The 27,698-nt window shown below is 50.4% G+C and overlaps 1 protein-coding gene across 1 annotated transcript; it reads left to right on the top strand.

Moving 5' to 3' along the window:
* The first annotated feature begins 1,651 nt into the window (after positions 1-1,651).
* Positions 1,652-27,128, top strand: LOC144125429 (gamma-glutamyl phosphate reductase-like). The gene is made up of 7 exons (XM_077658801.1): positions 1,652-1,715; positions 3,118-3,256; positions 5,816-5,883; positions 21,648-21,808; positions 22,843-23,995; positions 24,052-24,147; positions 26,861-27,128. Exons 1-7 carry the CDS (start codon positions 1,652-1,654, stop codon positions 27,025-27,027), a joined length of 1,848 nt encoding a protein of 615 aa, XP_077514927.1. The 3' UTR covers positions 27,028-27,128.
* Positions 27,129-27,698: the final 570 nt, after the last annotated feature.

Raw genomic sequence — 27,698 nt, 5'->3', positions numbered from 1 at the left:
GAGTCGTTTTTCTTCTTGTCTTTGCGCTTTCCTTTCCCCATTTAGATAGCGGGGCCACAAACACAACTGGCAATCAACGGAACGGACGTCTTGACTGCCTGTCGAGCCCCTAGAGAAAGGCAAAATGGCTGCGCTGTTTTTCTTTTATAGAGGCCTTTTCCGCTCTGCGATTGGCTCATGTGCGACGCCACGAGCTGCACGTGTTCCGCCGTCATTGGCTACGCTTGGAGACGTCATGCGCGTGCCGGCGCTTCTTCCTCCATGAACGCATAAAGAAAAAAAGACTGTATGGAACCAAAGGGAATTGTACGATAACGCTTTACCACTGCTCCTTATGGGAACGCAAGGTCCCGGCGCGTCTCGAACACGCGCGCTGAGGAAGTCGAAGACAACAAGTGGAGGGTGACTCCGCTTCGAAACCCAATTATTCCTAGAAGCTACTTTGCTCAGAGGGTGGTGGTGGTAGTGGTTTTATTAAAAATAATAGTAAAAAGGAAGGAAAAGTTTTTTGCTAGCCCCGGCATCTGCCATCGATACTGAAGCACCTGAGCTGGGGCAGCGGAAATAAAGGACAGCAGGCAGAATGAAGAAATGAAATGAAAGAGGTGAGGGGACAGGAAGAGAGGATAGGGGGAGAAGTAATATGTACAAACTATATACACAATAAGAATTGTGTCCAGGTTGTGCGCGTGATTAGTTCATTTTAGAGGAATTAAATGACACACGCGCACATCACTGTGTTGGTTACAACTGGAGTGGGGCGTCCAGTTATTAATCGTTCAAGGTAGAACTTGCGGAGCGTTCGGTCACTGCGTGTAACTACCTGACGGAGAACAGACGGGACGTCAAGCCCGTGTGTTCGAGGAATGCACAGAGGCTCACCAAAGTTCGCTCACGAGTGCGCGCACTGCCCTGCGGCCACAATAGCGTCTTGATGGAGTCAGGTAGTATGCCCTGCGCCCTATAGGCCGCGAGCATATCGCGACGAGCATCGGCGAACGCGGCACAGAGAAGGAGCAGGTGTTCTAGTGTTAGCACCGCATCCGTCACACACAACACTCGTCGCGATTCTGTGATGCACCCGTCGTTCCCCGGGCCACTCGCAGCCAATGCGCGCGCGGAGGATCATTGCACGTTGTGACCGTGTAAGTGCGCGACAGCCGGTGACACTGTCGACGCGCTCACCTCCCGCGATGCGTGGGTCGGGGTGCTGCTTTCGGAGATGGTCGTGGATGGCCGCACGCACGTCCTCCAGCGCAAGGGGCAGATCGCTGGCAGGTAGTTGGTGTGCAGCGGTCGCGAGGTCGTCAGCTTCTTCGTTGCCGGCGATGCCGCAGTGACCGGGCACCCACTGTGCACGCACAACACCTCTCTGCGTGAGGCGCTCGATGCGCAAGCGAATGTCTCGCACTAGTCTGATGTCCGGTCCAAAGTTATATTGATATGATCGGGAAACTCGCTGTCTATATATACGAAAGGAATTCCACACGAAGCCTCTTGGGTCCCCAGCAGACGAGTTAACAAGGACGAGTCAACTGCAACGTTTGAAATTTCTTATGATCATTGGCAGATTCCCCAGACAGTGGCGTTGAGATCGACGACCGTTTGCCTCGGAATATTGCAAGCGGCTGCTCCCGGGAGTTGACGGAGCATGGATCAACCAGGATGCGGCGGCATGATGTCGAATGTCGGCAGCGACGGCGGCAACGTCACCAGTTTGTTCGCGGGAGCAAATGTGTTCTTGCTAATTCGGCGACGAAGAAAAGAGGCCGAGTTTGTAATCAACGCGCAAAAGCAACGGCGTGTTCGCGCCTACGAAGATCAAAGCGCATCGTCTTCCCTTTGGTCGAGGTACAGCACCAGCATTTCTTTCACACGGAGCGCTCCGGCGCTTCAACAGGTCCGTCAGCAGGTCACCGAGATCCGGGACCTGCGGACCTGAACGAGTCTGGCATTCCAAGGGCCCCATACACTTAACTATGTAACAGCGCACATGGAGCCCACTCTTGGTCATGTGCAGCGTAGCTCGACTGACCAACACTGCTGGCGTGCTGACAGGAAAACGTAAAACACTTTTGAGCTAAATGAAATGTAACCAAATTTGGTTGAAGTATCTTGCGTAGTTGCTGAGTAATAACAATTAACATCCTCGTAAAGCCATCCCCCGGGTGGTAAATAACTATGAAGAAAGTGCAGAAACTTTTTTTTTTATTTCAGCATGCTCACAAAGCCCTGTTCCGTGCAATAAAGCTATTAGTTTTTTTAGACACCCAGTACTCATGCAAATAACAGTTAAACTCCAGCATTTATATTTCCATAAAAAAACGTTACTCTTAAAAATAAGTTCAATCAATATTTAAAGTGTATACAAAAATAGTTACTTTATTGAACTCCTTAATTCCTCGGTATTCGTGGGCAAAAAGCAATAATTCTACGGCCATTCGCTACGAAATGATGCAGAAACGAGTGATACAAACGCAGAAATAGTGAGAACTGAGAGAATTTATAAGAGCCTTAAAGTTTATTCCCTCCATAGTTTAATTCCTCCTTTGCCTCGTTTATCACTTTGTATGCTTTTGCTCTTGGCCAGAGAAATGCGACATTGCAACCAACGGAAGCTCTGATCTTCTGCTCTCTCCTCTTCATAGTGACACTAAGATGGTATGGTGACCCGTCTTGGGAAACCCGCGAAATTCGCGATGTGCCGGGACCATTAGAAGCGCTATTCGCTCACAATTTTTCACGACCTGATATAAAAAAAAGTTATTTATTTATAAATTTGTACTGCATATTTCGCTATAATTTTTCGTTACGAGACAGATGAAGACCCGAGGATTACGAAAAAAAAATGAATTGAGAAATAAAAAATTTCCACCAAATTGGCCATTTTATTTGCCGCCCCCCCCCCCCCTCAATTGTCTTTGTGCGCTTCTTCTTACTGCTGCTACTGCTGATGCATATTATAGGGAGGGCTCTCTGACACCACAGCGGCCGAAATTGTGTTGTCTGGGAAGCACTGCGAAAGGCCGCCAACGATTTACCCTGCAAGCAATGCTTGTGGATTCCATGGAGTTATCGTGTAAGTTGCCCACTGCGCTTGCGTGTCCATTCGCACAGGCTGGAAGTCTGTCGACCAGGTGCCTCAGCTGGTGGAGCTGTACCTAAACAAGAAGCTTAAGCTCGACGACCTCATCACGCACAGGGTGCACCTGGAGAGGATCAACGACGCCTTCACTTTCAGGCAGGGCAGCCTATCGTGAGTGCTGGACTAACGGTGCAGAAGCATGTGCTACACTGGCGCACGCACGCACACAAGCATTGCGAGGTGCGCGATGAGCGTTTTTGTGATCTGCTACAGGCGAACTCCGGCCAACGTATGCCAAGCGCATGCCCATGTAAGCGGATTATGGTTTGTCCCAAGACCCTTTTCCCAAGCATATCAGCCCTGAAAAGCCGAGCGTCAGGCTGGGTGAAATCTTGTACCCTTTAGATCCCGGTGTGTACCCGGCGGCACTGGAGGTCCAACCAGCACCTCCCGAATGAGAGGCGGATGCTCTGCCACAAGGCCACCGCTTTTATCGCACTATGCTAAAGCTGCCCACTGATTCCTTCCTTAAGCCTCTAAACGTCACGTTGTTTTATATTTCGCTGCGACATATGCCACACGTCCAGATTTAATGTCGTTATACGGCATGGTGCAGCGGAATATTGTCGGTTTAAAATGGTGCTACGGTACCATCAAATTCACGTGTGACAGAAAACGCCCGGTAGTCGGAACGCATAGCGGTAATTTCGAACTGACCGCGAAGCTGGCAGCTCAGCCGGCAAAGCACGACAGTGCACCGTCCCGCTTTCGTCCCAGCTGCGAGCGGCCGCACCTAAACCGATCACATGACTGCCTCGAGTGCACGGTTATCTCACGGTATGTGGAAGAAACCTCCCGAAGCAACACGTGGGCAATGAGGGACGCCGTAGTGCGGGGCTGCGGATTAATTTAGACCACCTGGGATTCTTTGACGTGCGCTGACATCGCACAGCGCACGGACATCTTTGCATTCGCCTCCACCGAAATGCGGCCGCTGCGGCCAGAACTCCATCCCGCGTCCTGCCGTCCGTCGCGGTGCACTGTAAAATAACGTTCTAATCCAAAAAGAAATGAGAGAGAGCAAGTGAGTAGCTCCGAAACCACCGATGACAGCGATCACCAGCTCCTTAGCGTCGTACAGAACCAAGCTTCGGTCCTTTCACAAGTGCAAGAGAGCAGGACGCGAGATTTTGTGGCATTAATTTTATAACCAGTCATAATATACTGAAATAAATATATGCTCGCTTCGTCGCTTTCTCATATCAACTTTGTTTCCAACGCGGTAAGTTACATCTATGGGGTGTGAAATTACTTGACCTCTGAGCCGTCATCAACATTGTCCTGTTGCCACAACCTCGTGGAGTTCGACAGGGTCCGCAAGCCTCGAGGTTCTCATTGAAAACCGCCCGTTTAAGAGGCTGACATAGTCGTCTCACATTTAATACCATGAATGCATGACTCGAAACGTAGTCGTGCAGATGGTAGGCCTCGTTTGACAAGAAGTACGCTCGAAGCCGAAGCACAAAATTGCACTTTTCCGGATAACGTTTAGCTGCAGCACAGCTGTTTCATCGGTTCAGTAAAATTACAGGGTCCCCGCTGCTGATGAGGATTGTTTCAACTGACACAGTTTAAGGTGCCGGTTTACTTCGCAAGAACGTTATATCTCGTAAATGTTCAGTAGATTACGTATAATGCACCTCTTTGTGATCGAAAAAAAAGTGTGTTTAATAGAACAGCGCGGAACATTCGTGTACCTGCATGCTATGCATCTGATAATGACACCTGCATGACAAGCAGCAACCTCTCTTGTATCTGACTAGAGATGAGCACACTGCCTGTGCAGCCAAACAAGCAGAGCTTTGGATATCAGAGAGGAAGTGATAAAATAAAAATAAAAATGTCTGTGTATGAACCCCGGCCATTTAGATCTGAGTCGTGCGATGCACTCAGTAGACGAGGACGATATAGTTACCGTATCGGCCCGGCTATGTCTAGTCGGTCCAACCGTCTATTGCGTTTTGTTCAGGATATTTAAAGAAACGGAGCCTCTTTTGCTGTTTTTTTTTCGAAAGTGATCGGCATTACGAAAACTGTGTCTCAATATCTCTCTCAGCATTCGCACCGCCATCAGCTTCTGACGCATCAGGAGGTCGAATCCGCCCGTTCCTGTTCAATCCCTCCGTGCTCGTTGCACATTCGCACACCCGCATAGAGTCTTTCGTCTGCGCTTCCTTCTCACCTCTAACCTGCCGCGTTTGCAAAGCGTCGCAGCGCCGGTGATCTGCAAGTGAGGAGCGGTGAAAGTTTACGGTGTGAAGATGCGAGTAGCGAACAAAAATTTCATCACAAAACTTTACTCCGGACGTTTTCGCAATTCACTTGCGATTGCGGAACAGTTTCCTGGAGAATTCTCCATTCTGCATTAATACGGAAGCTACGCAGTTATATATAGTTTGGAGCTTTTCATCAGGGGTTGCTTTCGTTTATTTATATCTTCGTGCAAGGAAGCAAAGGACGATGATAATGGAATGCAAGCTATAGGTTTACGCGTGAAGAAAAAAAAAAGATTCCGCAATGAGATATTTTATCTGGCTTCGGTATTGAAGGCAGCTTCCCCGCAGAGACGGCGAAATGGAGTACCCGAGAGTGGTCACTATAGCCTCTTGCCAGACGCTGTCGGCCATTCAGTTTGAGCCATCGGGAGTCGTGTGCTTGTCCGCTGTCCAGGCAGCCGTTCCATGCTCGCGACGGTCCGGTGACCGGACAGTGGCAGACCGCTTCGGCCGATTCGAGAAGTGAGTAGAGCCGAGTGCAAACGTGCCTACAGCTTTTATTGTGGCCGAAATCAATATTCACTGATGACATTAATCGCCGCAGACCACATGCGCGCTGTGAGAAGCCGGCAGCCAAGTTGAATCGTGTAGATGAGTGGCGCTGCTTCAAAGAACGGCGTACGCAGCACAGTAAAATGAATACCAGTAGGTGAGCGAGTTGATGATCGCTCTACACCAATGAGCACGTGCAACAGGAGGGCAAAATTTTGCAAAATCTGCACACCCCACACCGCGTCCACTACCACTTCGTGGTTTATGTAGAGTCCCGGTTTATAAAGCAGCAAAACCTGATCAGATAAAGCAGCATAAGCTGAACGGTAACAGAAGGATGGAGAGCTGCCATTTATCGCAGTCGTGGGCCAAATCCCACCGCGAAGTGTAGACAGTCTAACGGCGAGGCTGCATGCACCTGGCGCGCTGCTGCTGGCTTTCGTCGGTACGCGTGAAACACAATGCGAATAAAGCTTCTTGAAAATAACTTTTCATATTTCTGCTGTTTGGCTTTCTTTTGGTATGTACTACCTGTATGTCTACCTGTCTGTCTGTCTGCCTGTCTGTCTGTCTGTCTCCGTCCGTCCGTCCGTCCGTCCGTCTGTCTGTCTGTCTGTCTGTCTGTCTGTCTGTCTGTCTGTCTGTCTGTCTGTCTGTCTGTCTGTCTGTCTGTCTGTCTGTCTGTCTGTCTGTCTGTCCGTCCGTCCGTCCGTCCGTCCGTCCGTCCGTCCGTCTGTCTGTCTGTCTGTCTGTCTGTCTGTCTGTCTGTCTGTCTGTCTGTCCGTCCGTCCGTCCGTCCGTCCGTCCGTCTGTCTGTCTGTCTGTCTGTCTGTCTGTCTGTCTGTCTGTCTGTCTGTCTGTCCGTCCGTCCGTCCGTCCGTCCGTCCGTCCGTCCGTCCGTCCGTCCGTCCGTCCGTCTGTCTGTCTGTCTGTCTGTCTGTCTGTCTGTCTGTCTGTCTGTCTGTCTGTCTGTCTGTCTGTCTGTCTGTCTGTCTGTCTGTCTGTCTCTGCCAGGAAGAAAGAAAGGAAAGTGCACAGACCTGCTCACTGGCTCAAGCCGAGCCACAATCGCTACCACGTGCAGGTAGAAGGAGAGTTGAAAGATGGGATAGAAAGACAGGATAGTAAAGACGCGCTAAAGACAAGGCCGATCCCGGAGGTAGTGCAATACCGGGCCAACCGGTGGCGGGAGTGAAGCATCCTTCAAACTCTCCGCATCTAGTGACTCATGCGCGCCCGCTGTAACGTATTTGGATCAAGCCGCAGGCAGACAATGCATACATCGGCCAGGTAAGTCGGACGATCAGCTGTCTGAGCTCATGGCTGTCAGCAAAAAGGTTTGCACACTTTTACTCTTTCTTGCCTTGTTTCGTCGCTATCAGACGATGTCTGGAAATGCGCAGGAGCAGATATGGTGCCCCTGCGTTTAGGCTCCGGCTGAGCGTGAAAGTTGCATCGCAGCTCTGGTGCGCGCACGTAAAACGAACCGAATACAGAGTGTAATCAGTAACTACTAATTAGAGAAAGTCGGCGCACAGTTAAACAGTGTTTGGGGATGCGTGTGCAATTAAGAACGATTGCGTACTTTTGCTATAAAATAACTATCATGCAGATGGAGTAGAACTCTAGATCCTTTTCATTTATCTTGAATTGGTGTTCAGCCTGGCGGCGTTGCTGATCCGGGCTCTCTCTCTCTCTCTCTCTGTTTCTCTCTCTCATTTTTTCTATTTTCTAAGACAACAATTAAAAGGGTAAAAAGGGGTAGAACTTGGTAAGATGACTAAAAGGTTTGAAATTCCAGCCAACGCTGCGAAAGGACGACAACAGGGGTAAAGTTAAAAGAGGAATTATAAGGGTGGGCCAGGGAACAAACGAGAGATCCGGCAGAATAAGCAAGACTAACCCCACCTGTAGCATTAAACACCTCAACTCAACTCGAACGAGAGTGAATAGTCGAAATTATTAAGAGGAAATGGACGCACGGGCAGTGAATGTGTAATGCGGAGGAAAGGTAACCGATGATGCCTTGCGATAGCGGAGTGGATTCCTAGAGAAGTGAACACTAGGGCAAATGAGCTATGGAAGTCTGCGGGGACAGGGCGACCCCAGCCGACGCAGGACAGGGTTAATTAGAGGTCAGCTAGACAGCCCTATGTCTTGTAGTGGACGTAGCTGCGCTGACGATGATGGCAACGACGACGTACACGACAGCACCATTTGGCCTCAGCATCTTAAAGTCGCTGAAATGGGAAAAGTACCGCGGCCGTCTGCGGCAACTCCGACCCACCGCCATATTTGGTCCAGCGCGGCTGAAGCGACGGCCGCGCTGTGTGGAATTTACATAACGCATGCTTTACGACTTGTGTGAGCTTTTGCAGCAGCCAATGAAGCATACCGTTGCTCTCTTGCTTATTAGGCAAAAAAGGGGATGCAGTTATTGCTTGGGTGTGCATACGTGACCAGTCTCGCGATAAAAAATGCCGACAGCGCGATAGCTACACGCTCGCTTTTCGCATTTATTCTCATAACGCTTGCAACCTGGCTGATTATAAAACGACGCTAGCGTTATTCATGTCACAATCATGGACGACTTTAGCGTTTTTTTATTTTTTTATTACCTCGTGAGGATTTCACTCGGTGAGGTGAGGGTGAGGGAGGGCAGAATTCACTATTCGAGGGCGAGGGTGATGATGATGATGATAATAATAATATTAATAATAATAACAATAATAATAATAATAATAATTGTTATTTGGTGAAAGGAAATGGCGCATTATCTGTCCCATATATCGTTGGAACCTGAACCGCGCCGTAAGGGAAGGGATATAGGATGGAGTGAAAGAAGAAAGGAAGAAAGAGGTGCCGTATTGGAGGGCTTCGGAACAATTTCGACGAACTGGGGATCTTTAACGTGCACTGACGTCGCACAGCACACGGGCGCCTTAGAGTTTCGCCTCCATCTAAACGCAGCCGCCGCGGTCGGGTTCAAACCCCGTATACGCAGGATCAGTAGCCCAGCGCCCTAACCACTGAGTCACCATGGCGGGTAGGTTAGGGCACACCAAGATTGACCTTGAAATGACCTTTGCCGGATTTGGATCCCGGTGATTATGGTGTGGGTGTAAGACAGGCTCGGGTGGAAGACAGGCTTGGCCTAGTCTCAAAATGGAATTGGAGGACCTCCAAATATGAGGTTGGCCACCATCGGAAATTTCAAAATTGAGTTGGTCCACGTTCGGAATCGACCTGGGACAATGTCAAAATGGGCTTGGCCCACCCCCGAGAATTTAAAAATTAAGTGACCACGTTCGAAAGATACCTGAGATACTCCCGAATAAGATTTGGCCCACCCCCGATATTTCGTGCATAGGAATGCTAAACCACCAGTCATTGTTCTTAGTGCGAAAACACTTCTAGCCGCACTCCCTGGGTTTCAGCGGCGTGTTCCTGTCTGTGAAGCCTCCGAGGAGCGAGTGTAACTGGCTCACTTGTTCAAGGGAAACCTCAATAGCGCTGTGACCAAAACGGTGGCATCCACCTAAAAATTGAGGCAGTTATGCGCCTTTCCTTTTCTCAAAACCATCGGAAGGTTTAGGCTCCGTTGATTTTGAGGTGGTGGTGGTAGAGCTTTATTGGATGCAATGGGGTGGGTTTTAGAGGAGAGTGGAAGGTTTCACCGCTCCCTTGCCTGGGTGGTAGTCCTCATTCCGGGACACCATTGGTGGTAGCCGCTGCCCGCGCTCTTTGAGCCAGAGCTCTCTGGGACTCCAGGTCCAAGCAGCCGGACAAGGTCGGCTCCCAGCCTTCTCTCGTTGATTGATTTACTCTTTATTTGCGAATTCTTCTGGCAGGCCCATATCATATGATATGCGCTTGCCCCCATCTCACAAACTTTGTGCTATTGGGGATATGCAACTCGATTCCTTCATTAGTAATAATGTCCATCGTCCTTCGTTTCGTTTAGAAGGTAAACTGACACAAGTTCTATGCTAGGCCAGTGTTGTGGGATTTCAGTAGCCGGAGGACAATCGTCGCTGTCTTACAGACCTCACAGGACCAGCAGTACTGAAGCAGACCTCTATCCTGCAGGTTATGTGCAATGCCTTGAAACTGTCTTTGTGTGTACTCTGTGCTACATCAACAACCTGTCATCATTGTTTCACAACGTCTCCTATTGTTTCATGATCTGGAATAAATTCTCTTTACTCTCTGACCAATATCCATTTGCTGATAAAGTGCTGCACTCTTAAGTGGTAAATGTTATAAATATATATATACACAGACTAAACGATACCGCAAGAACATTTCAGTGATGTCATTTCCTTGCAATGCAGTCGCTGAAAGGAGTGGAATGACCGTATTGTTCTCGATGTATGAGACTCCGTTTACCCCGTATACGCGCACTCCCTCTACGCTGTCCCTATTACCAAGCGTGCACTGCCATTATACCAGCGACTTAATCTATAAAACTGAAGAGGTACACTACCCTCGCGCTCATCCTCTTTACCTTGCGACGAGAGCAGAAACGCCACATCTTAGGGTTGAAAGCACAATGCCTCGTATTTCTAAGAATAATGGAGGTGATTGCGGCTGCACTCACCTTTCCTTGCTCTGTCTTTCCAAATGGTACCACATGGGAAAGATAACTAATTTTTTATTGTCACGTAGTGGTGACGGCAGTCGAAGCAGCGATGAAGACGGACAAAAGGGTTTTCTAAAAGAACTGTTTATTGAGCTGACTTGCACCCAAAATGGACTGAATCACTCGGCGGCGGCGAAGCGACAAGCGTGCTCGGCGGTCGTCGAACAGAATGCCGGTCGCGGTCGGCCGTGTTCAATTTAAAGCTGATAGCGAACTTTCGAGATAAAGAGCGCAAAGTTACTAGCACATTCCGGAACAACGTAGAATCAGCTCTGTCTGGTGCGATCAATCGAGATAAATCTAGTCGCGTCTTGCGTAGCAAACAAAGCGATAAAGTGATGTGGCGGCAAATTTGAAAAACGAACACACTGCAAATATTCGCGGCATTACTCCCCTCTCAAAGGAGCATCGACCCGATGCATTAAAACAAATAATGCGACTAGTAAGGGAAAAAACGGATCTTGCGAAAATAGAGCATGGAAATGCAGCGGCCTTTAGCGCGCATAATACGGCTTCAGACGGACTACATGGACAACTTCTGGTCGTACGCGGCGTCGCTGGGATGCAGTCATTGCGTCAGGGATGACTTCATAATCCACTTCACCCAGCCGACGAAGAACCTTGTACGGGCCGAAATAGCGGTGCAAAAGCTTTTCACTCAATCCACGGCGGCGAATGGGCGTCCACACCTAGACTTAGTCTCCTTTCTTGTATTCCGCATTGCGTCTTCGTAGGTTGTAGCGTCTGGCGTCGGACCGTTGCTGATCTTTGATCCGTAATCGGGCAAGCCTTCGAGCTTCTTCTGCGCGTTGAAGGTAGGCGGCAACGTCGACGTTCTCTTCTTCTGTAACGTTGGGCAGCATGGCGTCTAGCGTGGTCGTGGCCTCCCTGCCATGGACGAGCCTAAAAGGCGTCATCTGGGTGGTCTCCTGCACTGCGGTGTTGTAGGCGAAGACAACGTAAGGCAGGATGACATCCCAGGTTTTGTGTTCGGCATCGACATACATAGCGAGCATATCGGCGATGGTTTTGTTCAGGCGCTCGGTCAGTCCGTTGGTCTGCGGATGGTATGCAGTTGTCCTCCGGTGGCTGGTTTGGCTGTAGCACAGGATGGCTTGCGTTAGTTCCGCCGTGAATGCTGTTCCTCTGTCCGTGATGAGCACATCGGGGGCGCCGTGTCGAAGAAGAATGCACTCCACGAAAAATTTGGCGACTTCTGCTGCTGTTCCGTTAGGTAGGGCTTTCGCCTCGGCGTAGCGGGTCAGGTAGTCGGTCGCTATGATGATCCACTTATTTCCAGATGTTGATGTTGGAAAAGGGCCAAGCAAGTCCATGCCGATCTGCTGAAAGGGCCTTGAGGGAGGTTCAATGGGGCTCTGAAATCCTGCTGGACGTGTGGGAGGAGTCTTTCGTCGCTGACAATCTCGGCAGGTTTTCACATAGTGTGCGACATCGGCAGACAGTCGGGGCCAGTAATACTTGTCTTGAATGCGGCGGAGGGTGCGAGTAAACCCGAGATGTCCAGCTGTCGGCTCGTCGTGTGAAGCCTGTAGAACTTATTCGCGGAGACAAGTAGGTACAACAAGGAGGTAGGCTGTTTTGTTCGCTGTAAAGTTCTTCTTCACAAGGACCTCATTCTGCACACAGAAGGAAGACAGTCCTCGCTTGAATGAAGCGGGGGGTTAAGAAACCTTGCCTTCCAGGTACTCTATGAGGCCTTTTAGGTCGGGGTCCGAGCGTTGCTGCTGAGCAAAAGAGCTGGGGCTGTTGGGTCCCAGGAAGGCGTCCTCATTGTCGTCCGGCGGTGGTGCATCTACAGGGGCTCGTGAGAGGAAATCCGCGTCAGAGTGCTTGCGTCCGGACTTGTAAACGACGGTGACGTCAAACTCCTGGAGACGCAGACTCCATCGAGCGAGTCGGCCAGAGGGGTCCTTCAAATTGGCAACCCAGCAGAGCGCGTGGTGGTCGCTGACCACCTTGAACGGTCGTCCGTAAAGGTAGGGGCGGAATTTCGACGTAGCCCAGATGATGGCAAGGCACTCCTTCTCAGTTGTCGAATAGTTAGCCTCGGCCTTGGAGAGGGAACAACTAGCGTATGCGATGACTTTCTCCAGCCTGTCACTTTTTTGAACGAGGACGGCGCCTAGTCCCACGCTGCTTGCGTCGGCATGAACTTCAGTATCAGAGTTTTCATCAAAATGCGCGAGGATCCGTGGGGACTGTAAACGACGCTGAAGTTCTGAAGGCTTCTGCTTGCGGCGCTTCCCCTTTAAAACAGCATGTCTGCCTTCGTCAGTTGGGTCAGGGGCTCGGCTATGCGCGAAAAGTTTTTCACAAATCGTCGGTAGTATGTGCACAGTCCGAGAAACCTGCGCACTGCTTTCTTATCGGCCGGCGGTGGAAACTGTTCAATAGCAGCTGTTTTCTGCGGGTATGGGCGTACTCCTTCCTTGCTAACGATGTGGCCTAGAAACAGCAGCTCTTCGTAAGCAAAGTGGCATTTCTCTGCTTTCAAGGTTAGGCCAGACGACTTGATTGCGTCTAGTACTGTTCGAAGTCTTTTGAGGTGCTCTTCAAAGTTCGAGGCGAAGACAACGACGTCATCTAAATATACCAGACATATTTGCCACATCAGGCCTGCCAGCACTGTATCCATTACTCGCTTAAACGTCGCTGGTGCGGAACAGAGACCAAATGGCATCACCTTGAACTCAAACAGCCCATCCGGAGTGATGAATGCTGTCTTCTCGCGATCTCTTTCGTCGACCTCAATTTGCCAGTAGCCGCTCTTGAGGTCCATCGATGAGAAATATTTGGCGTTGCAGAGGCGGTCCAAAGTGTCGTCAATGCGGGGGAGGGGGTAGACGTCCTTCTTTGTTATGTTGTTCAAGCGGCGGTGATCCACACAGAATCGAAGTGCGCCGTCTTTCTTTCTCACTAGAACAACCGGTGCCGCCCATGGGCTGTTTGAAGGCTGGATGACGTCGTCGCGAAGCATTTCTTCGACTTGGTCCCGGATGGCTTGTCGTTCTCGCCGTGACACACGGTAGGGGCTTTGACGGAGAGGTCGGACGTGTTGATCCGTTATAATGCGATGCTTGGCAATTGGCGTCTGTCGCACCTTCGGCGATGTCGAAAAACACTCACTGTAGCTTTGAAGCAGATTGCGGATCTGGTCTTGTCTGTTCCGGTGCAGGGCTGGGCTGATGTCGAAAGTGGGCGAGTTCTTTTGGTCAGGCGAATCTTCTGCGGAGGGGTCGGAGAGGGCGAAAAAGTCTCGTGTGTCAGATATTTCGTCGAAGAAAGCAATCGTCGTTTCTCTGTTAATGTGCCGGTATTCTTCGCTGAAGTTAGTCAGCAGTACTTCGGCCTGGCCATTGCGCAAATGTGCGATGCCTCTTGCGATGCTGATTCCTCGGTCTAGGAGCAATTGCATGTTGCCCTCGATGATGGCTTCAGCGTTAATGGCTTTCGTGGCGCCTACGGTTAGGATACCGCTTGATCGGGGTGGGACGCTCACTTCTTCCTCCAGGACACTCAGGGCAACGTGATTTTCCCGAGTTTTCATCGAAGCGATGGCTTCGTCCGTCGAAAGCGTGATCAGCTTGGATCGCAGGTCGATGATCGCCTGATGCTCATTAAGGAAATCCATACCCAAGATCACTTCGCGGGAGCATTGCGGTAGCACAACAAAGGTCGCAGGATAGGTATGTCCTTTGACAGTCACTCGCGCTGTTCATCGTCCTGACGGTGTAATGAGGTGGCCCCCTGCGGTGCGAATTTGTGGGTCGTCCCAAGCCGTTGTGACTTTTCTCAGCTGCGCAGCGAATGTTCCATTCATCACCGAGTAATCGGCTCCTGTGTCGAATAGAGCGGTAACTTTCCGGCCGTCGATAGTCACTTCTAAGTCAGAGGTCCTGGCTCTTGCATTGCACGTCGCTCTTGGCGTCGGGTCACGGCTTCGTCGCGTATGCGATTCGCGGATGGGGCGTGTGGTCGAAGCTCTTCTGGGTGGCGGCATTGTTTCCAAGGCAGCCTGCGTCGTGGTCGGGGTTCTCATTGTGTGCGGCGTCGGTGCAGCGAGTGTCGGTTCTTCATGCGGCGTCGCGGGTGCAGCGTCTTCATGGGGTCGGGTCGGTGGAGGATCTTCGGCGTTTCGCTCTTGAGCAACCTCACCTCCAGAGGTTGCTGCCTTCAGTTTCCCCTACGGGGGCTGGGAGACCTTCCTCGTACCGCGGCTGCGTAGCTGCGGCGTGGCGACGCAAAGCGCGAGGTTGACGGCGGTGGTGAGCGCGAAAAGCGGTTCGGCGTGTACTCTTCTCGACGCAGGTACTCGTCGATTTCCTGCGGACGTTGCCCGAAGCGTGGTCGTGGGGCGTTAATGGCAAATCCTCGAAGATCGATACGTCGGTACGGGCTGTGACGAAGAATATGGCCGGCCTCACCGCAATGGAAGCACAACGGCCGGTTGTCGGAAGTCCTCCAGGCGTCGCATTTCCTGGGGCTTGAGCGTCGGTCATAGGCTGGGCGGACGGGGGCTGGGAGGCGGCGTTGTGGAACAAGTGGCTCATCTCGGGGAGGACGTGGGGGTTGTCGTTGGGGCTGGGCAGTCCTTACTGCAGCGGCGTAGGTCATGGCCTGGGGTTCTGTGGCCGTCGGGGTGCCAAGTGCCTGTTGCACTTCTTCCCCTACCACGTCCACCAGAGTAGTTGCTTGTGGCTGTGGGGAGGATGGCAATAATCGGCGTAGCTCCTCTCGGACGATTTCTGGGATAACTTCCCGCAAGCTGTCGCTGGTGGTGGCCGGCGTGTCCGAACGGATTGCACAGGCAGAGGAAGGACGATTGTACTGCCGAGCATGGACGTCGAGGGTCTTCTCAATCGTGCAGGCTTCTTGCATGAATTCCTCGACTGTTTTTGGCGGCTGGCGGACGAGGCTTGCAAAGAGGTGTTCTTTTACGCCGTGCATTAAAAACTGAACTTTCTTTTCCTCGGTCATCCCGGGGTCGGCGCGACGAAATAGGCGCTTCATCTCCTCGACGTAACCGCGGACGGGCTCATTCGGAAGCTGGATCCTGGATTCGAGGAGTCGTTCGGCTCTTTCTTTCCTCACGACACTGGTGAATACCTTCAATAGTTCTCTCTTGAATAGCTCCCATGTCGTAAGGGACGACTCGTAGTTTTCGTACCACGTGCGTGCGGAGCCATCCAATGAGAAGAACACGTGTCCAATTTTTGCCGCATCATCCCACTTGTTGAATCACGCCACGTGCTTAAATTGATCCAACCATTCTTCAACGTCTTCGCTTAGGGATCCATTGAAAGTTGGCGGCACCCGCGGCTGCTGCAGTATGATCGGTGTCGACATCTTCGGCGAGGTTGCGGTGCTCGTAGCCGCGTCTTTTCGCTGTCTTGTGCGGTCCGGCAGTTTCCCGAACTCAGTCTCCTCTCCCTGGAGTCGTCGGCTGGGTCGCTGAGCTGCTGGCTCGTACTCGGGTGCGAAGCGCTCAGGGCTGGCTTCATGACTTGAAGGGGGCGTCCGGAACATGGAAGGCTACCCAGCACCTCCACCATATGTCACGTAGTGGTGACGGCAGTCGAAGCAGCGATGAAGACGGACGAAAGGGTCTTCTAAAAGAACTGTTTATTGGGCTGACTTGCACCCAAAATGGACTGAATCACTCGGCAGCGGCGAAGCGACAAGCGTGCTCGGCGGTCGTCGAACAGAATGCCGGCCGCTGTCGGCAGTGCTCAATTTAAAGCTGATAGCGAACTTTCGAGATAAAGAGCCCAAAGTTACTAGAACATTCCGGAACAACGTAGAATCAGCTCTGCCTGGCTGCAATCAATCGAGATAAATCTAGTCACGTCTTGCGTAGCAAACAAAGCGATAAAGTGATGTGGCGGCAGATTTCAAAAACGAACACACTGCAAATATTCGCGGCAATATATATGAGTTTAACGTTCCGAAGCGACAGATGCATGTCTCGGCTTGGGAACTTAGTGTCATTTCGGTGCTTTCAACTCAACAATATAGAATTTCACTTCGCTTTCCTATGTCTCTCCTTTCGCCGTGCCTTGCACTCTCCTACACCCTAGGGGCTGTGAGCCTAACAGCATTTTCGCGCACTACGCGATAGCGCATAGAGCTCGTTCGGTCGAAAACCGTCGGCGTAGTAGTAGTCGGCACAGCGTGTCGGAAATAATCGGGGGCTGCGTAAAAAAATCGTAGCATGGTAATTTGTGGTTCTAGTGATTGATGTTTGATTGGTGCGTGATAGGCGATGACGAGTTAATGAAATCATTGTAATTTGTTGATTAATTAAGGAAATATGAAAATGGCAAAACTGGAAAAATGTGGTTAAATGGTATCAGTAAGGTCAGAATGAAAAGTCAATGCTTGATGATGCTAATTAAGAAAATTTAGTGTAATTCATCGATTAATTAAAGGAAACAATTTTAAGAAATGAAAAATGCGTTCAAAGGTGTCAAACTGCTCAGGATGGAAAGCCTAATCCACTACCCTATCGCGTCATACCCTTAACGCGGAGCTTACGTATCCTCTCCAATGTTTAACGCGACAGCCTTAAGGAGCTCGTGTCGCAGAATAGCCGGTGTCGTCGGCGTCTTTGGCCGTGAGCGAAAAATGGTGCATATCGGTGTACACCTAGACCGCTCCGTAAGCGAATGAATTTTCCTTCCCTTACGGCGCGGTACGAGTGTCCAGCGAGAATTGTGAGACAGGCGTCATTTCCGTTTCTTAAAATCAATTTTCATTTCAATTTCCTTCCCTTACGGCCCGGTTCGGGTGTCCACCGATATATGTGAGACAGGCGTCCTTTCCTTTCCTTTAATTTTTTTTTATTTTCCTTGCATTACGGCGCGGTTCGGGTGTCCACCAAGATATGTTTCCTTTCCTTAAATTGTCCGGGCAAGGGCTGGCACAGAAGGACGACGGCGTTTCCGTGGATTCCTTGCCAATGCTGCAACACGCGGTCGCATCCTGCTCTCAAAGGCGAAGCTTAAGCGTCCTCCAATTTTTTTTTACTCACCAAAGCGTCCAGTACGGACATGGAAATCTTATTTCAGATTGAATTTAGAATCGTCTTCATTATTGGAACTGGCGTAATCCTTGTGATTCAGAATGGCGCCTCCCGATCGAAAGATAAGTGTCGCCACCCTGCCAAAGGGATGCTTTATCGAGGCAGCATACGAGATAAAAAAGCGGTTTTTGAGGAAAGTAAATGGCGCAGTAACTGTCTCACTTCTCAGTGCACACCCCAAACGCGCCGTGAGGGAAAGGATAGCCGGCGAAGCGTCGCCGCGTACAGCGGCGAGAAAGAAAAGCTCAGCCAGGAGGGCAGCGTCGTTCTACTCGGCCCAGCAAGTAAAAACAAAAGCTGGAGAAAAGATACACTTTTTTATTTACATTTTACACCACTGTTTATTTAAAACACTTTAGTGCAGCTCCTTGAGGCTGTGATTCTGATTGCAGTGCCCGAGCCTTCGTTGTGGATTTCAAGGACACTCTGCCTAATTATGTCAGCCGAGTCAGCAGACTTTTCAGCGCTGAGTACTAAGATATACAAAACTGCGGGTATGACGGCGCCGTCGAGCGTTTAGCAGTTTGTGTTTAAAATGTCTGCAGGATGAGGAAGTAGTCCACAAAAAAAATGTTAAATAAATGGAGCGAGATGTATCACTCCGCGCTGTTATGTGGCCGTGTGCCCTAACCAGAGGTGGGCAAATGCCCTCATTTTTACTTTACTTCCCTCATCCTCAATTTTGAGTCCATGGCCCTCCCTAACCCTCATCCTCAATTCCAAAAATTTGCTGGCCCTCCCTCGCACTCCCATCATCGCCACTCCCTCACCTTCTCCCTCACTATCAATCATTTTAAATTTCGAGTGATTTTTTTTTATGTCAGCAACTTCTGGCGTTATTTCTGAGTAATAAACATATAAGACAAGCCCTCAAGTCACTACTGGACGAAAGCCTACATGCTTATATTGTTGTGCGTGCACTATCGCGATGGAAAGAAATGCGAACAGAGCGGAGCCTAGGCGGTCCGCTGTTTGAATTTCTCTTGATCGCGCTTTTACCTGGGTGGCATGAAAACGATATGTTACAGTCATCGTAGAATGACTGACGGACGACTCTAGCGTCTTCTTCCTGCCACCGAAGTAAAACCGCGATGAAAAGAAATGCGAACAGTGGAGCGCCTAGGCCCCGCTCTGTTCGCATTTCTCTCCATCTCCCCTGTACGTGTGCGTAGTGTTGTTTGAGCTAATACGTGACACAAAACCGAGTCAGTTACGAGTTGAGCCCTAAAATATCACTCTGTCTTTACTACTCGAACGCACTGCATGCATGCATGTGTCCTGCACTTATAACATTTCATTGTTATCTATATTCACTGCTCAAATCAGGCAGCGCGTTGTTGTGTCAGGAACATTGCCAAATGAACACAGTGAATGTCGACATCTTTCGCTTTGCATATCCTGGATTAGCTGAGCTAATCCACATAACTTTTTTCTTTTTTTGGGGTGTAATAAAGTTCTTCTTATCGCGGAATGGAGTGCGCGGTGAATTCTTGTACGCGTCTAACACTTGGAACCAATCACGTAGAACTCAAAGGAAAGGAAGCGTGTTCCGACTGCACATAGAGCCGGTGGACTCAACGCACGCTACAATATCTATTCGTATTTAGCGCTGGAATTAGTGATGGCTTGCGTGTCATAATTAGGTTATGCATTTATTGCAGCTTTGTAAAGGCCGCTGTTGCTTTCATTATTGGCAGTGCACTTAAATCATTGCATGAAATATTTATCAGAATTCAGTTAAGCCGCAAACCAGCATTCCGGCTGTTAAGCGATTAGTATGGTGGCAGCCGCGTGAATGGACCGTATTGCGGGTGCCTGGAGATTGAAAATTGGTTTTTGAGGAAAATAATAATAATAATGATAATTGGTTTTTTGGGCAAAGGAAATGGCGCAGTATCTGTCTCATATATCGTTGGACACCTGAACCGCGCCGTAAGGGAGGGGTTAAGAGAGGAAGTGAAAGAAGAAAGGAAGAATTAGGTGCCGTAGTGGAGGGCTCCGGAATAATTTCGACCACCTGGGGATCTTTAACGTGCACTGACATCGCACAGCACACGGGCGCCTTAGCGTTTTTCCTCCGTAAAAACGCAGCCGCCGCGGTCGGGTTCGAACCCGGGAACTCCGGATCAGTAGTGGAGCGCCCTAACCACTGAGCCACCGCGGCGGGTCCGAGATGGCGCAGTAACTGTCCCACCTATCTCGGTGCACACCCTAATTGCGCCGCAAGGGAAGGGATAAAGGAGGAAGTGAAAAAAGCCAGGAAAGTGGTGGTACCTTAGCGATGGTGCCGTAGCGGAGGTGCGGGTGTCTTCCCTAATAACGCTAAGCTATGATGCACCGGCATGGCATCAATTCACAGAGGGTCTGGGAAATCCATTAAAAATTAATGTGGATTAGCCCAGCTAATCCCGGATATACAAAGCGAAAGCGATATTGATGTTTCCACTGACCCACGGAGCCGGTTGTGCGCTTATCTTTTAGTGAAAATCTGTTGTCAACGTCAATGAACGCTATGAACGCCGTCAGATCACTTGTTGTGTTTGGTTTTCGACAAATGGAAATTGCACACTAATCGTCTCACATATCTCGGTGGACACCCGAACCGCGTCGTAAATGAAGAGATAAAGGAGGGAGGGAAAGAGGAAAGAGGAAAGAGAAAACTGAAAATTGAAAGTTTGATTTTGAGGAAAGGCGAAACGCTGCGCAGCGGCGGAACACCTGTCGCTCGGTGCTACTACTGGCGCATGCGCAGTAGTGACTAGGGAGCGAGAGAGAGAAAAACAAACGGATGGAACCAGGCGACGGAGTCGGCGGCGGCCACCTGCCCCGTGCGTGACGTCACTCGCGCTCCGACATACGCCGGCTTCGCAAAGCGCGTTGTTAACTAGCGTAGTGAAGCTTTTCACTTAAAAAAAATAGCTGCGGCTTAACTGCTGCTGATAGCATAGGATAGGATAACTTTATTGAGCTCTAGAGTAAGTGCTATTATGCGGTTTAGGTTGCTGCGCATGCGCGAAACCGAGTGACGTCACGCGGAGCGCAGGTGGTCGCTGTTGCCGCAGACGTCGTAGGCACCGCGCGCTGACTCTGTCACCTGACCATGAAACCGAGTGACGTCACGCGGTGCGCAGGTGGCCGGTGCTACCGCAGCCGTTGTCACCGCCGCGCGCTGCCTCCGTCGCCTGACCTTTAGCCATGGAAGGAGGAGAAGAAGACCCAGAAGTGGTAGCGTGGGAGTTGTATCAAAAGCAGCGAAGATGTGAAAAGTGCAAGGCTAGAGAAGCGGCTGAAACGCCAGAATCACGAGAGGCACGCCTTGCTAAACGGCGGCAAAACGATCAAAAACAAAACACGTGAGCCGAAGGCATTCATAGAGTTCATTGGCGTTGACAACTTTGCAAACTCCGTTCATTTTCGCGAAATGAGAGATGCAAAACCGGCTCCATGGGTCAGTGGAGACCTCAATCTCGCTTTTCGCTTTGTATATCCTGGATTATCTGGGATAATTCATATTAATTTTTTACCCACTTTCTCCTAGCTGTTTCTCCCGTGCGCAGCTGCACGCTGCGCAGTTCGTGCCCCCCCCCCCCAGCCTCTAAGATCTTTCCTCTACCTTGCAGCTGGAAACTTTTTTCGCGACCACAAAAGCTGTGTAAAAAAAATGGCTCTCCCCCCTGCAGCCACCACCCACTCTTTCCCCTATCACCGTCGTCTCCCATGCCATTCTTCACAGTGCTATGCATCGCCACGACACATTCTTGACTGGACGAGTCTTGCGTTGTCTCGCTCGGCGGCGCCCAAACGCACGACCAGCGCGACGAAAGAGCATACGCACTCGAGCTGGCTCCGTTCGTAGTCTGGGCAAGCGAAAACCGACATCTGATACTATAAAACCTTTTGAATCTTTCTAAATAATAGTGTACATATGACCTCTTCCTATGTCCTTTCTTGCTGTCCCCTCACCTCTTCCATTTCTCTTCTTTACACCAGATTACACGTCGTGGATGTACTCGCCACGTGCCCGAGAAAACCTTTTGCCGTTTGAATCTGTTCATTCCAAGACGGAAAAACGGGTCATTGGTACGTTCTGCTTGAGAGGAGCCTTGGAAAAAAGATGTGTTCACATGGTGCATGACAGCCTCAATAATCAGGTTGGTATACGTTGCTGAAAGCTGGTTTCCCACTTTCAGTTGTCGTCACTATGGCGGAGAACCTCCTGTAGAAAGTGAAATCTAGAACACACCAGGATGTTGTCTCTCGAGGAAAAAATAAGACTGGCGGTTGTCCCATGTATTCACAGGGTGTCCCGCAGTCTGAAGAATATAGCCAGACGCTGCGGTGTGCCGGTGGTAGTCTCTGCCTACGCAAGTTGGCCTTATTGTGATCGTCTCTGGAGGAAGGAGTGTGAGAGGCTGCATGAAGCGTCACACCACTCAGTTCGTCAGGTGTTCCGCTGGGTTTTTGTATGAAATTTTCTGACCTGTGGGAAAGTTTACATCGGCCAAACGGGCCAATGTATAAATGAACGACTAAGAGAGCATCAGCTTTCGGTAAAGAACGAAAAAAAGGTCTAATTTACCCTTTCACTGCGGCGCATGTCGTCTGGCTACACGTGATAACCCGTGGCGGCCTTTGCTGGTAAGAACAAATTTTGAAGCGAAGTCATGACCAGACGGCACGTAAGTTTGCTGAGGCTTTTTTTTTGTTTCAAAAGGAACAAAAGAGATGATCGTGTCAGTGATACCTTGATAAAATTGTATTTAAAAAATCAAGTTTTTGTCATGCGCTTACTGAATGATTTGGCAGACATGAAAATATCAGTGTGCGTTTTCTTCTGAATAAAATCTGTTGCGAGCCTGCGCCTGTTCCTCTTCTCTTTACGTACATGTTTGTGTTGAGTAGTACGTTGCTTAAAGATCTACGACGGACTTACCCAACAACGTGCACTCTTGAATCGCGTTTCGTTCCGGCCTGACTGTACGTGTTCCTCTTTGGAGCATGATGGAAGCCGGCCAAAAGGACGTCACGATAAAGAAAGAGGCTGAGAGGACACGCTGGCACCGACCACTGAATAAAGCTTCACTTGTGCACAGCCTCATTTGTTAGTGCCATCGAATGCTACTTCTTTCTTTGTTGCAACGTCCTTTTGACTGGCTTCTACCACGCGGAATGCACATGCGTCCAGAACGCATGGAACGTTAATCTCTGCTTCCAGATCAAGGCGGCGTCCTGGGCTCTTGAGCATGTTGTGTCCGTTGTCATCGGCAGCGGCTTCGAAGAGATGGCCATTACGCGTATCGTGCAAGGCAAGCGCGTGGGCACCTTCTTCACCGAGCACCAGTCCAAGATGATCTCCCTCGAGTCAACAGCCGCCAACGCGTGGAAGGCGAGCCGCACACTCGAGTCCCTGACCGCGACGCAGCGCTCGGCCGCCGTGCTGGCCATGGCTGATGCGCTAGAGGCGCGGACGGAGGACATCATGGAAGCCAACGAACGGGACTTGACCGTGGCCCGTGAGCAGGGGCTCAGTGCACCCATGCTGGCGCGCCTTGCGCTGACGCCAGCCATGCTGTCCGCACTGGCTGACAGTCTGCGCACCATCGCGAAGACGTCGCCCAGCGTGCTGGGACGCGTTCTGCGGAAGACCCGCGTGGCCGAAGGCATGGAACTGAGCCAGGTGACGGTGCCCATTGGTGTTCTGCTCGTCATCTTCGAGGCTCGCCCGGACTGCCTACCGCAGGTGGCGGCGCTAGCTGTGGCAACAGCCAATGGGCTTCTACTCAAGGGCGGTCATGAGGCGGCTCATACAAATCGCTGCCTCTGGCAGCTGCTGCAGCAGTGCCTCAAGCCGTACGACGCTGCCGACGCTCTGGCTCTGGCTAGCACGCGTGAAGACGTTGACGAACTGCTTCATCTCGAGGGTTACATTGATCTGGTCATACCGAGGGGTTCGAACCAATTGGTGCGCGACATCCAGCGTGAGAGCCGCGGCATTCCCGTGTTGGGCCACAGCGATGGCATCTGTCACGTCTATGTAGACCGCGAAGCGGACAAGCAGAAGGCCATGCGCATCGTTGTGGAATCTAAGTGCGACTACCCGGCAGCCTGCAACGCCATGGAGACCTTGCTCGTGCACCGCGATCACGTGGAAGGCGGCTTGCTCTCCGAGTTGTGCTCTTCGCTCAAGACGCATGGGGTCAGCCTGTACTCGGGGCCCCGGATGGCGCAGTGCAACGGGCCCCAGAGCGCCGACGAAGTGGTCGATTCTGTCGACGAGGCACTCGAGCACATCAACACACACGGCAGCTCGCATACGGACGCCATCGTGACAAAGAACAGTAAGTGATGTGAAGCCAGCGACTGGAAGGCCTCGCAACGCTTGCTTGTTTTTCAGAGGACACTGCGGAGCGGTTTCCCCGGGGAGCGTACAGCGCCTGCGTGTTCCACAACTGCAGCACGCGATTCGCCGACGGTTACCGCTTCGGGCTCGGTGCGTATCTGGCGTGCTCAGCTTCTTCAACCAGCTGTCCAAGTTTTTCTGATGTTTTTTTTTTCGAAAATAATTCGCCCTTGTTTGCCAACACCAGTTTGGCTGAGCTGCAGCAGGTGGGGTGCGTTTTTTCAAATTCGGCGGTAGCGAGTAGCGAGGTAAAGTGATATCTCCACCCGGACAGAGCAGGCCAATAATGTCATTGTAAGCTAATCAGGAAAACGAACGCAAGACGTTCATTCGAGCACCAAGTGAAGAGTCCATATCTATCATGAGTCCTACATTGATATTACGCTACCATTTAAGCCCTTCAAATTAAAGTACAAAGCATTCCTAATGATCACTGATTATATCTTATGTATATAGCTGTACTCGTATGCCCATGCATATCACCACTCTTGCGAAAAAGTTTTTTCTCCATGTTTCTGTCAACATGTTATCCAGCGGTTTATTTTTCTCGCCAGTGTGTTGTCGATCCTCTGATGTGCTTTCGAACGCTGCGTTAATAGACAGCCAGCATTTTAAGTACATGTACCTTATATTTTATGTCTATGTGTACACCGTTTCATCAGGAGAAATCCCTGCAAATGTATTGAAGTTTTGCCTGCTCTGAACTAAAGATGGGAGTCGAGGCCTTGTCAGGCTCCATGCCTTTTGCCTCGTCTTCCACTTTCAACTGAAAGGAAATAAAATGGTCTGAATTTGAATCTGAATAAAAAGGCGAAAGCACCTCGAAGACGTACGAGTCATTGTAAAGACAGAGCCCATTACTTGTGTTGTACTTCGCTTTGTCATAACGATGCGGGCTTATAATTGTCAAAGATCGAGGTTCGCCTCTCCCCCCCCTCCTCCACATACAAAATTTCACCATCACCCGAAAAAAATAACTCAGCTCTTTCCCGGAGGCGAAAGTACTATTGCAGGAAAATATTGCTACGCATCACATAACAACATCCTTAAATAATTAAGAGCACGAAGAAAAGAGTAATGCAAGCGATTCGCTCTGAAAGCTTTTGAACACATGCGCATCGATCCTTGTTTTTCAACCTCGAATGCTGTTCTGCAGTTGAGCAGTTAACCAAGGCACGCGACTATCCACTGCTGTGACTCTGTGTCTACGGCGTCCGGCTCCTGAGTCCAAGGTCAGTTGATCGTATCATCAAGCCATGGTAGCTGCATTTCGATGAGTATATGAAATGCAAGAACGCCCGTGGGCTGTGCGATGTCAAGACGCATTAAAGATTCCTAGCCGGTCGAAATTAATCCGCAGCCGTATACGCTGCGGCATCTCACCCGCTTCTGGTACTTGAAGACGTTACCGTGGATTCCGAGAAGGCAGAGACCGGAGACCCTATTTCTTTAGGGCCAAAGTTCTGCCTGGACCCGGGAATGAAGACTGGAAAAATCAGCGCTGCGTTTATTCCTTCTCTGTCTTGTCTCACGTAGCGCTGGCTGTAAGTATAGAAGCTCCCAGATATAATATACCACGCCAAGATGCGCAACTTGGTGTCGGTATAAAATAACGAATGTAGTGAGCAGGGCACGTTGTCTGAGAAAATGTGTTGAAGAAATTACGTAACCATGTTTTTTTTTCAGTAATCGTCAATATATGTCTGGCGCGTCTTGCACCAATCTTTGAAATACCAGACAAGTGTTCACAAAATAGGGACAAGCCGCCGCGGTAGCTCAGTTGTTATGCCTCTAGGCTGCTGACCCGAAAGACGCAGGTTCGCTTTCCCCTAGCCTCTTTCATTTCTCTCCTTCATACTGCCTGCTTTCCTTTATTTCTGTGACCCTAGCTCAGGTGCCGCCGCCAAAGTGATGGCAGATGCCGGGGTTTGCAAAACTCTTTTATTTTTATTTTTATTATTTTGTATCAATAAACACTACTGCTACATCCTGGCCGCGGCGGTCGCATTTCGACGGAGGCGAAATGCTAGAGACCCGTGCACTGTGCGATGTCAGTGCACGTTATAGAACCCAAGATGGTCGAAATTGTCCGGAGCCCTCCACTGTGGCGTCACTCATAACCTGAGCTGCTTTTGGACGTTAAACCAAATAAACCAAACAAAATAAGGACTATCACGGAAGCTGAATAAGGAACATTCTGATCAATACCTGAGAAACTAATCGTCAGCTGCAGCGGGCGGCACTCGGAAAGTGAAGTGCCGCATGTAACGAGCAGGCGAAGGACGAAAGGCAAGACTAAGCGGTGGGCACCAGAGCTGCGTGCGTAGCATCCGTCACTTCTTCGTGTGCTGTTTTCCATGTCATGCTAAGCCAACAGGCCCAAACATCTACTGTCTTGGATGGAACGTCGGGGAAGAGGACCCTCTCGATGCACCAAGGCATTTATCGTGTTGGTCACACGCTGCCGTCTTCTGCACGGGCTGTTATGTGGGCTAAGCAGTGTCCTGAAGCTGTACGCGGGCTATAAGGGACGCCGCAGTGAAGGGCTCTGGACTAATGCCGGCTACCTGGAGTTTTTTAATGTGCACCGATATCGCGCCACACACGGGTGTTTTTGAATTTCGCCATCGATCCCACAACCCTGTGCTCAGCAGCCAGACGCCAAAGGTACTGGTCCATCGCAGCGGGTCCAGAAGGCTTTCTAGATCCGTTTTAAATGAGGCTGCACCCGCTAGACGTATATACACCACGCTTTTTTAGTGCCATTGTATGTGCTTGATGCGTCACTTTGCCTCCGTCGTAGGAGCTGAGGTGGACATCAGCACCGGCCGCATCCACGCCCGTGGGCCCGTTGGCATGGAGGGACTGCTGACCACCAAGTGGCTGCTCAGGGGAAGCGGAAACGTGGTCCAGGACTTTGGAGAGTCGGGCACCAGGACTTACCTGCACGAAAACCTTCCCGGATCCTGACACCTTGGACCTTCCTCGCCCACTGCTTCTTGTACATAGTCCTCGTTCATATACGCTTCAAAATAAATGGGAACGCGCACGTGAGCTGGTGGTGGTGCATATTAAAGCGTTCGGAGGCAACGGTGCATGGGAAGCACGTGCTCGCACCGATAAAGTACAATGGTTCGCGTGGATCCGTTTCAAGGGTCGACGTATCTCTCAACCTCGCGCTCTCTTTCAGCGCTTCCTGCCCGACGTAAGCTCTTAAATCTGGTAGTGCACGCAGTACTTCCATGGATGAATTCTTGCGTTATCTGTGTAGCGAAGTGCCTTCATTTTTGCTTCTACTTCGATGGCTGCTGCTGTTGCGAGTTAACAGATATTGGGCTTCTTTGTAAGCGATTTCCAAAGCACTTCCTGAGAGCTTCGTTACATAAGACGCGCGCGTAGTTAGCGCAAAGCGCTGAGGCTAGTACACCCTCCACCGAGGAAATAAAAAAAAAACACACGCGAAAAAGGTAGAACAAGTCATTCATTGACAAGAGCGTGTTATTCAGCAAGTGGACTTTGCTGCGCGTTGTTAGCGTCTGACGTATGTTTTGCATCGACGTTTTGCTTTTTCGTGTGACCTTTCAAGAGATGAGTCAGAAGGGCTGGTGCTATAATGGTAGAGCGATTTATTGCGACTATTG

Source organism: Amblyomma americanum, chromosome 1 (assembly GCF_052857255.1).
Source record: "Amblyomma americanum isolate KBUSLIRL-KWMA chromosome 1, ASM5285725v1, whole genome shotgun sequence".
Taxonomy (NCBI): Eukaryota; Metazoa; Arthropoda; class Arachnida; order Ixodida; family Ixodidae; genus Amblyomma; species Amblyomma americanum.
The sequence above is the reverse complement of the archived record's forward strand: the minus strand, read 5'-3'. Positions and strand labels throughout refer to the sequence as shown.

What these genes read in the sequence shown, in the direction of transcription:
- LOC144125429 (XM_077658801.1), top strand. Translation starts at nt 1,652, where the DNA reads ATGGATCAACCAGGATGCGGCGGCATGATGTCGAATGTCGGCAGCGAC. An exon ending in ATGACAGCCTCAATAATCAG is followed by an intron (nt 21,809 to 22,842) that starts GTTGGTATACGT and finishes ACATGCGTCCAG; the next exon opens with AACGCATGGAACGTTAATCT. An exon ending in CGGTTACCGCTTCGGGCTCG is followed by an intron (nt 24,148 to 26,860) that starts GTGCGTATCTGG and finishes CCTCCGTCGTAG; the next exon opens with GAGCTGAGGTGGACATCAGC.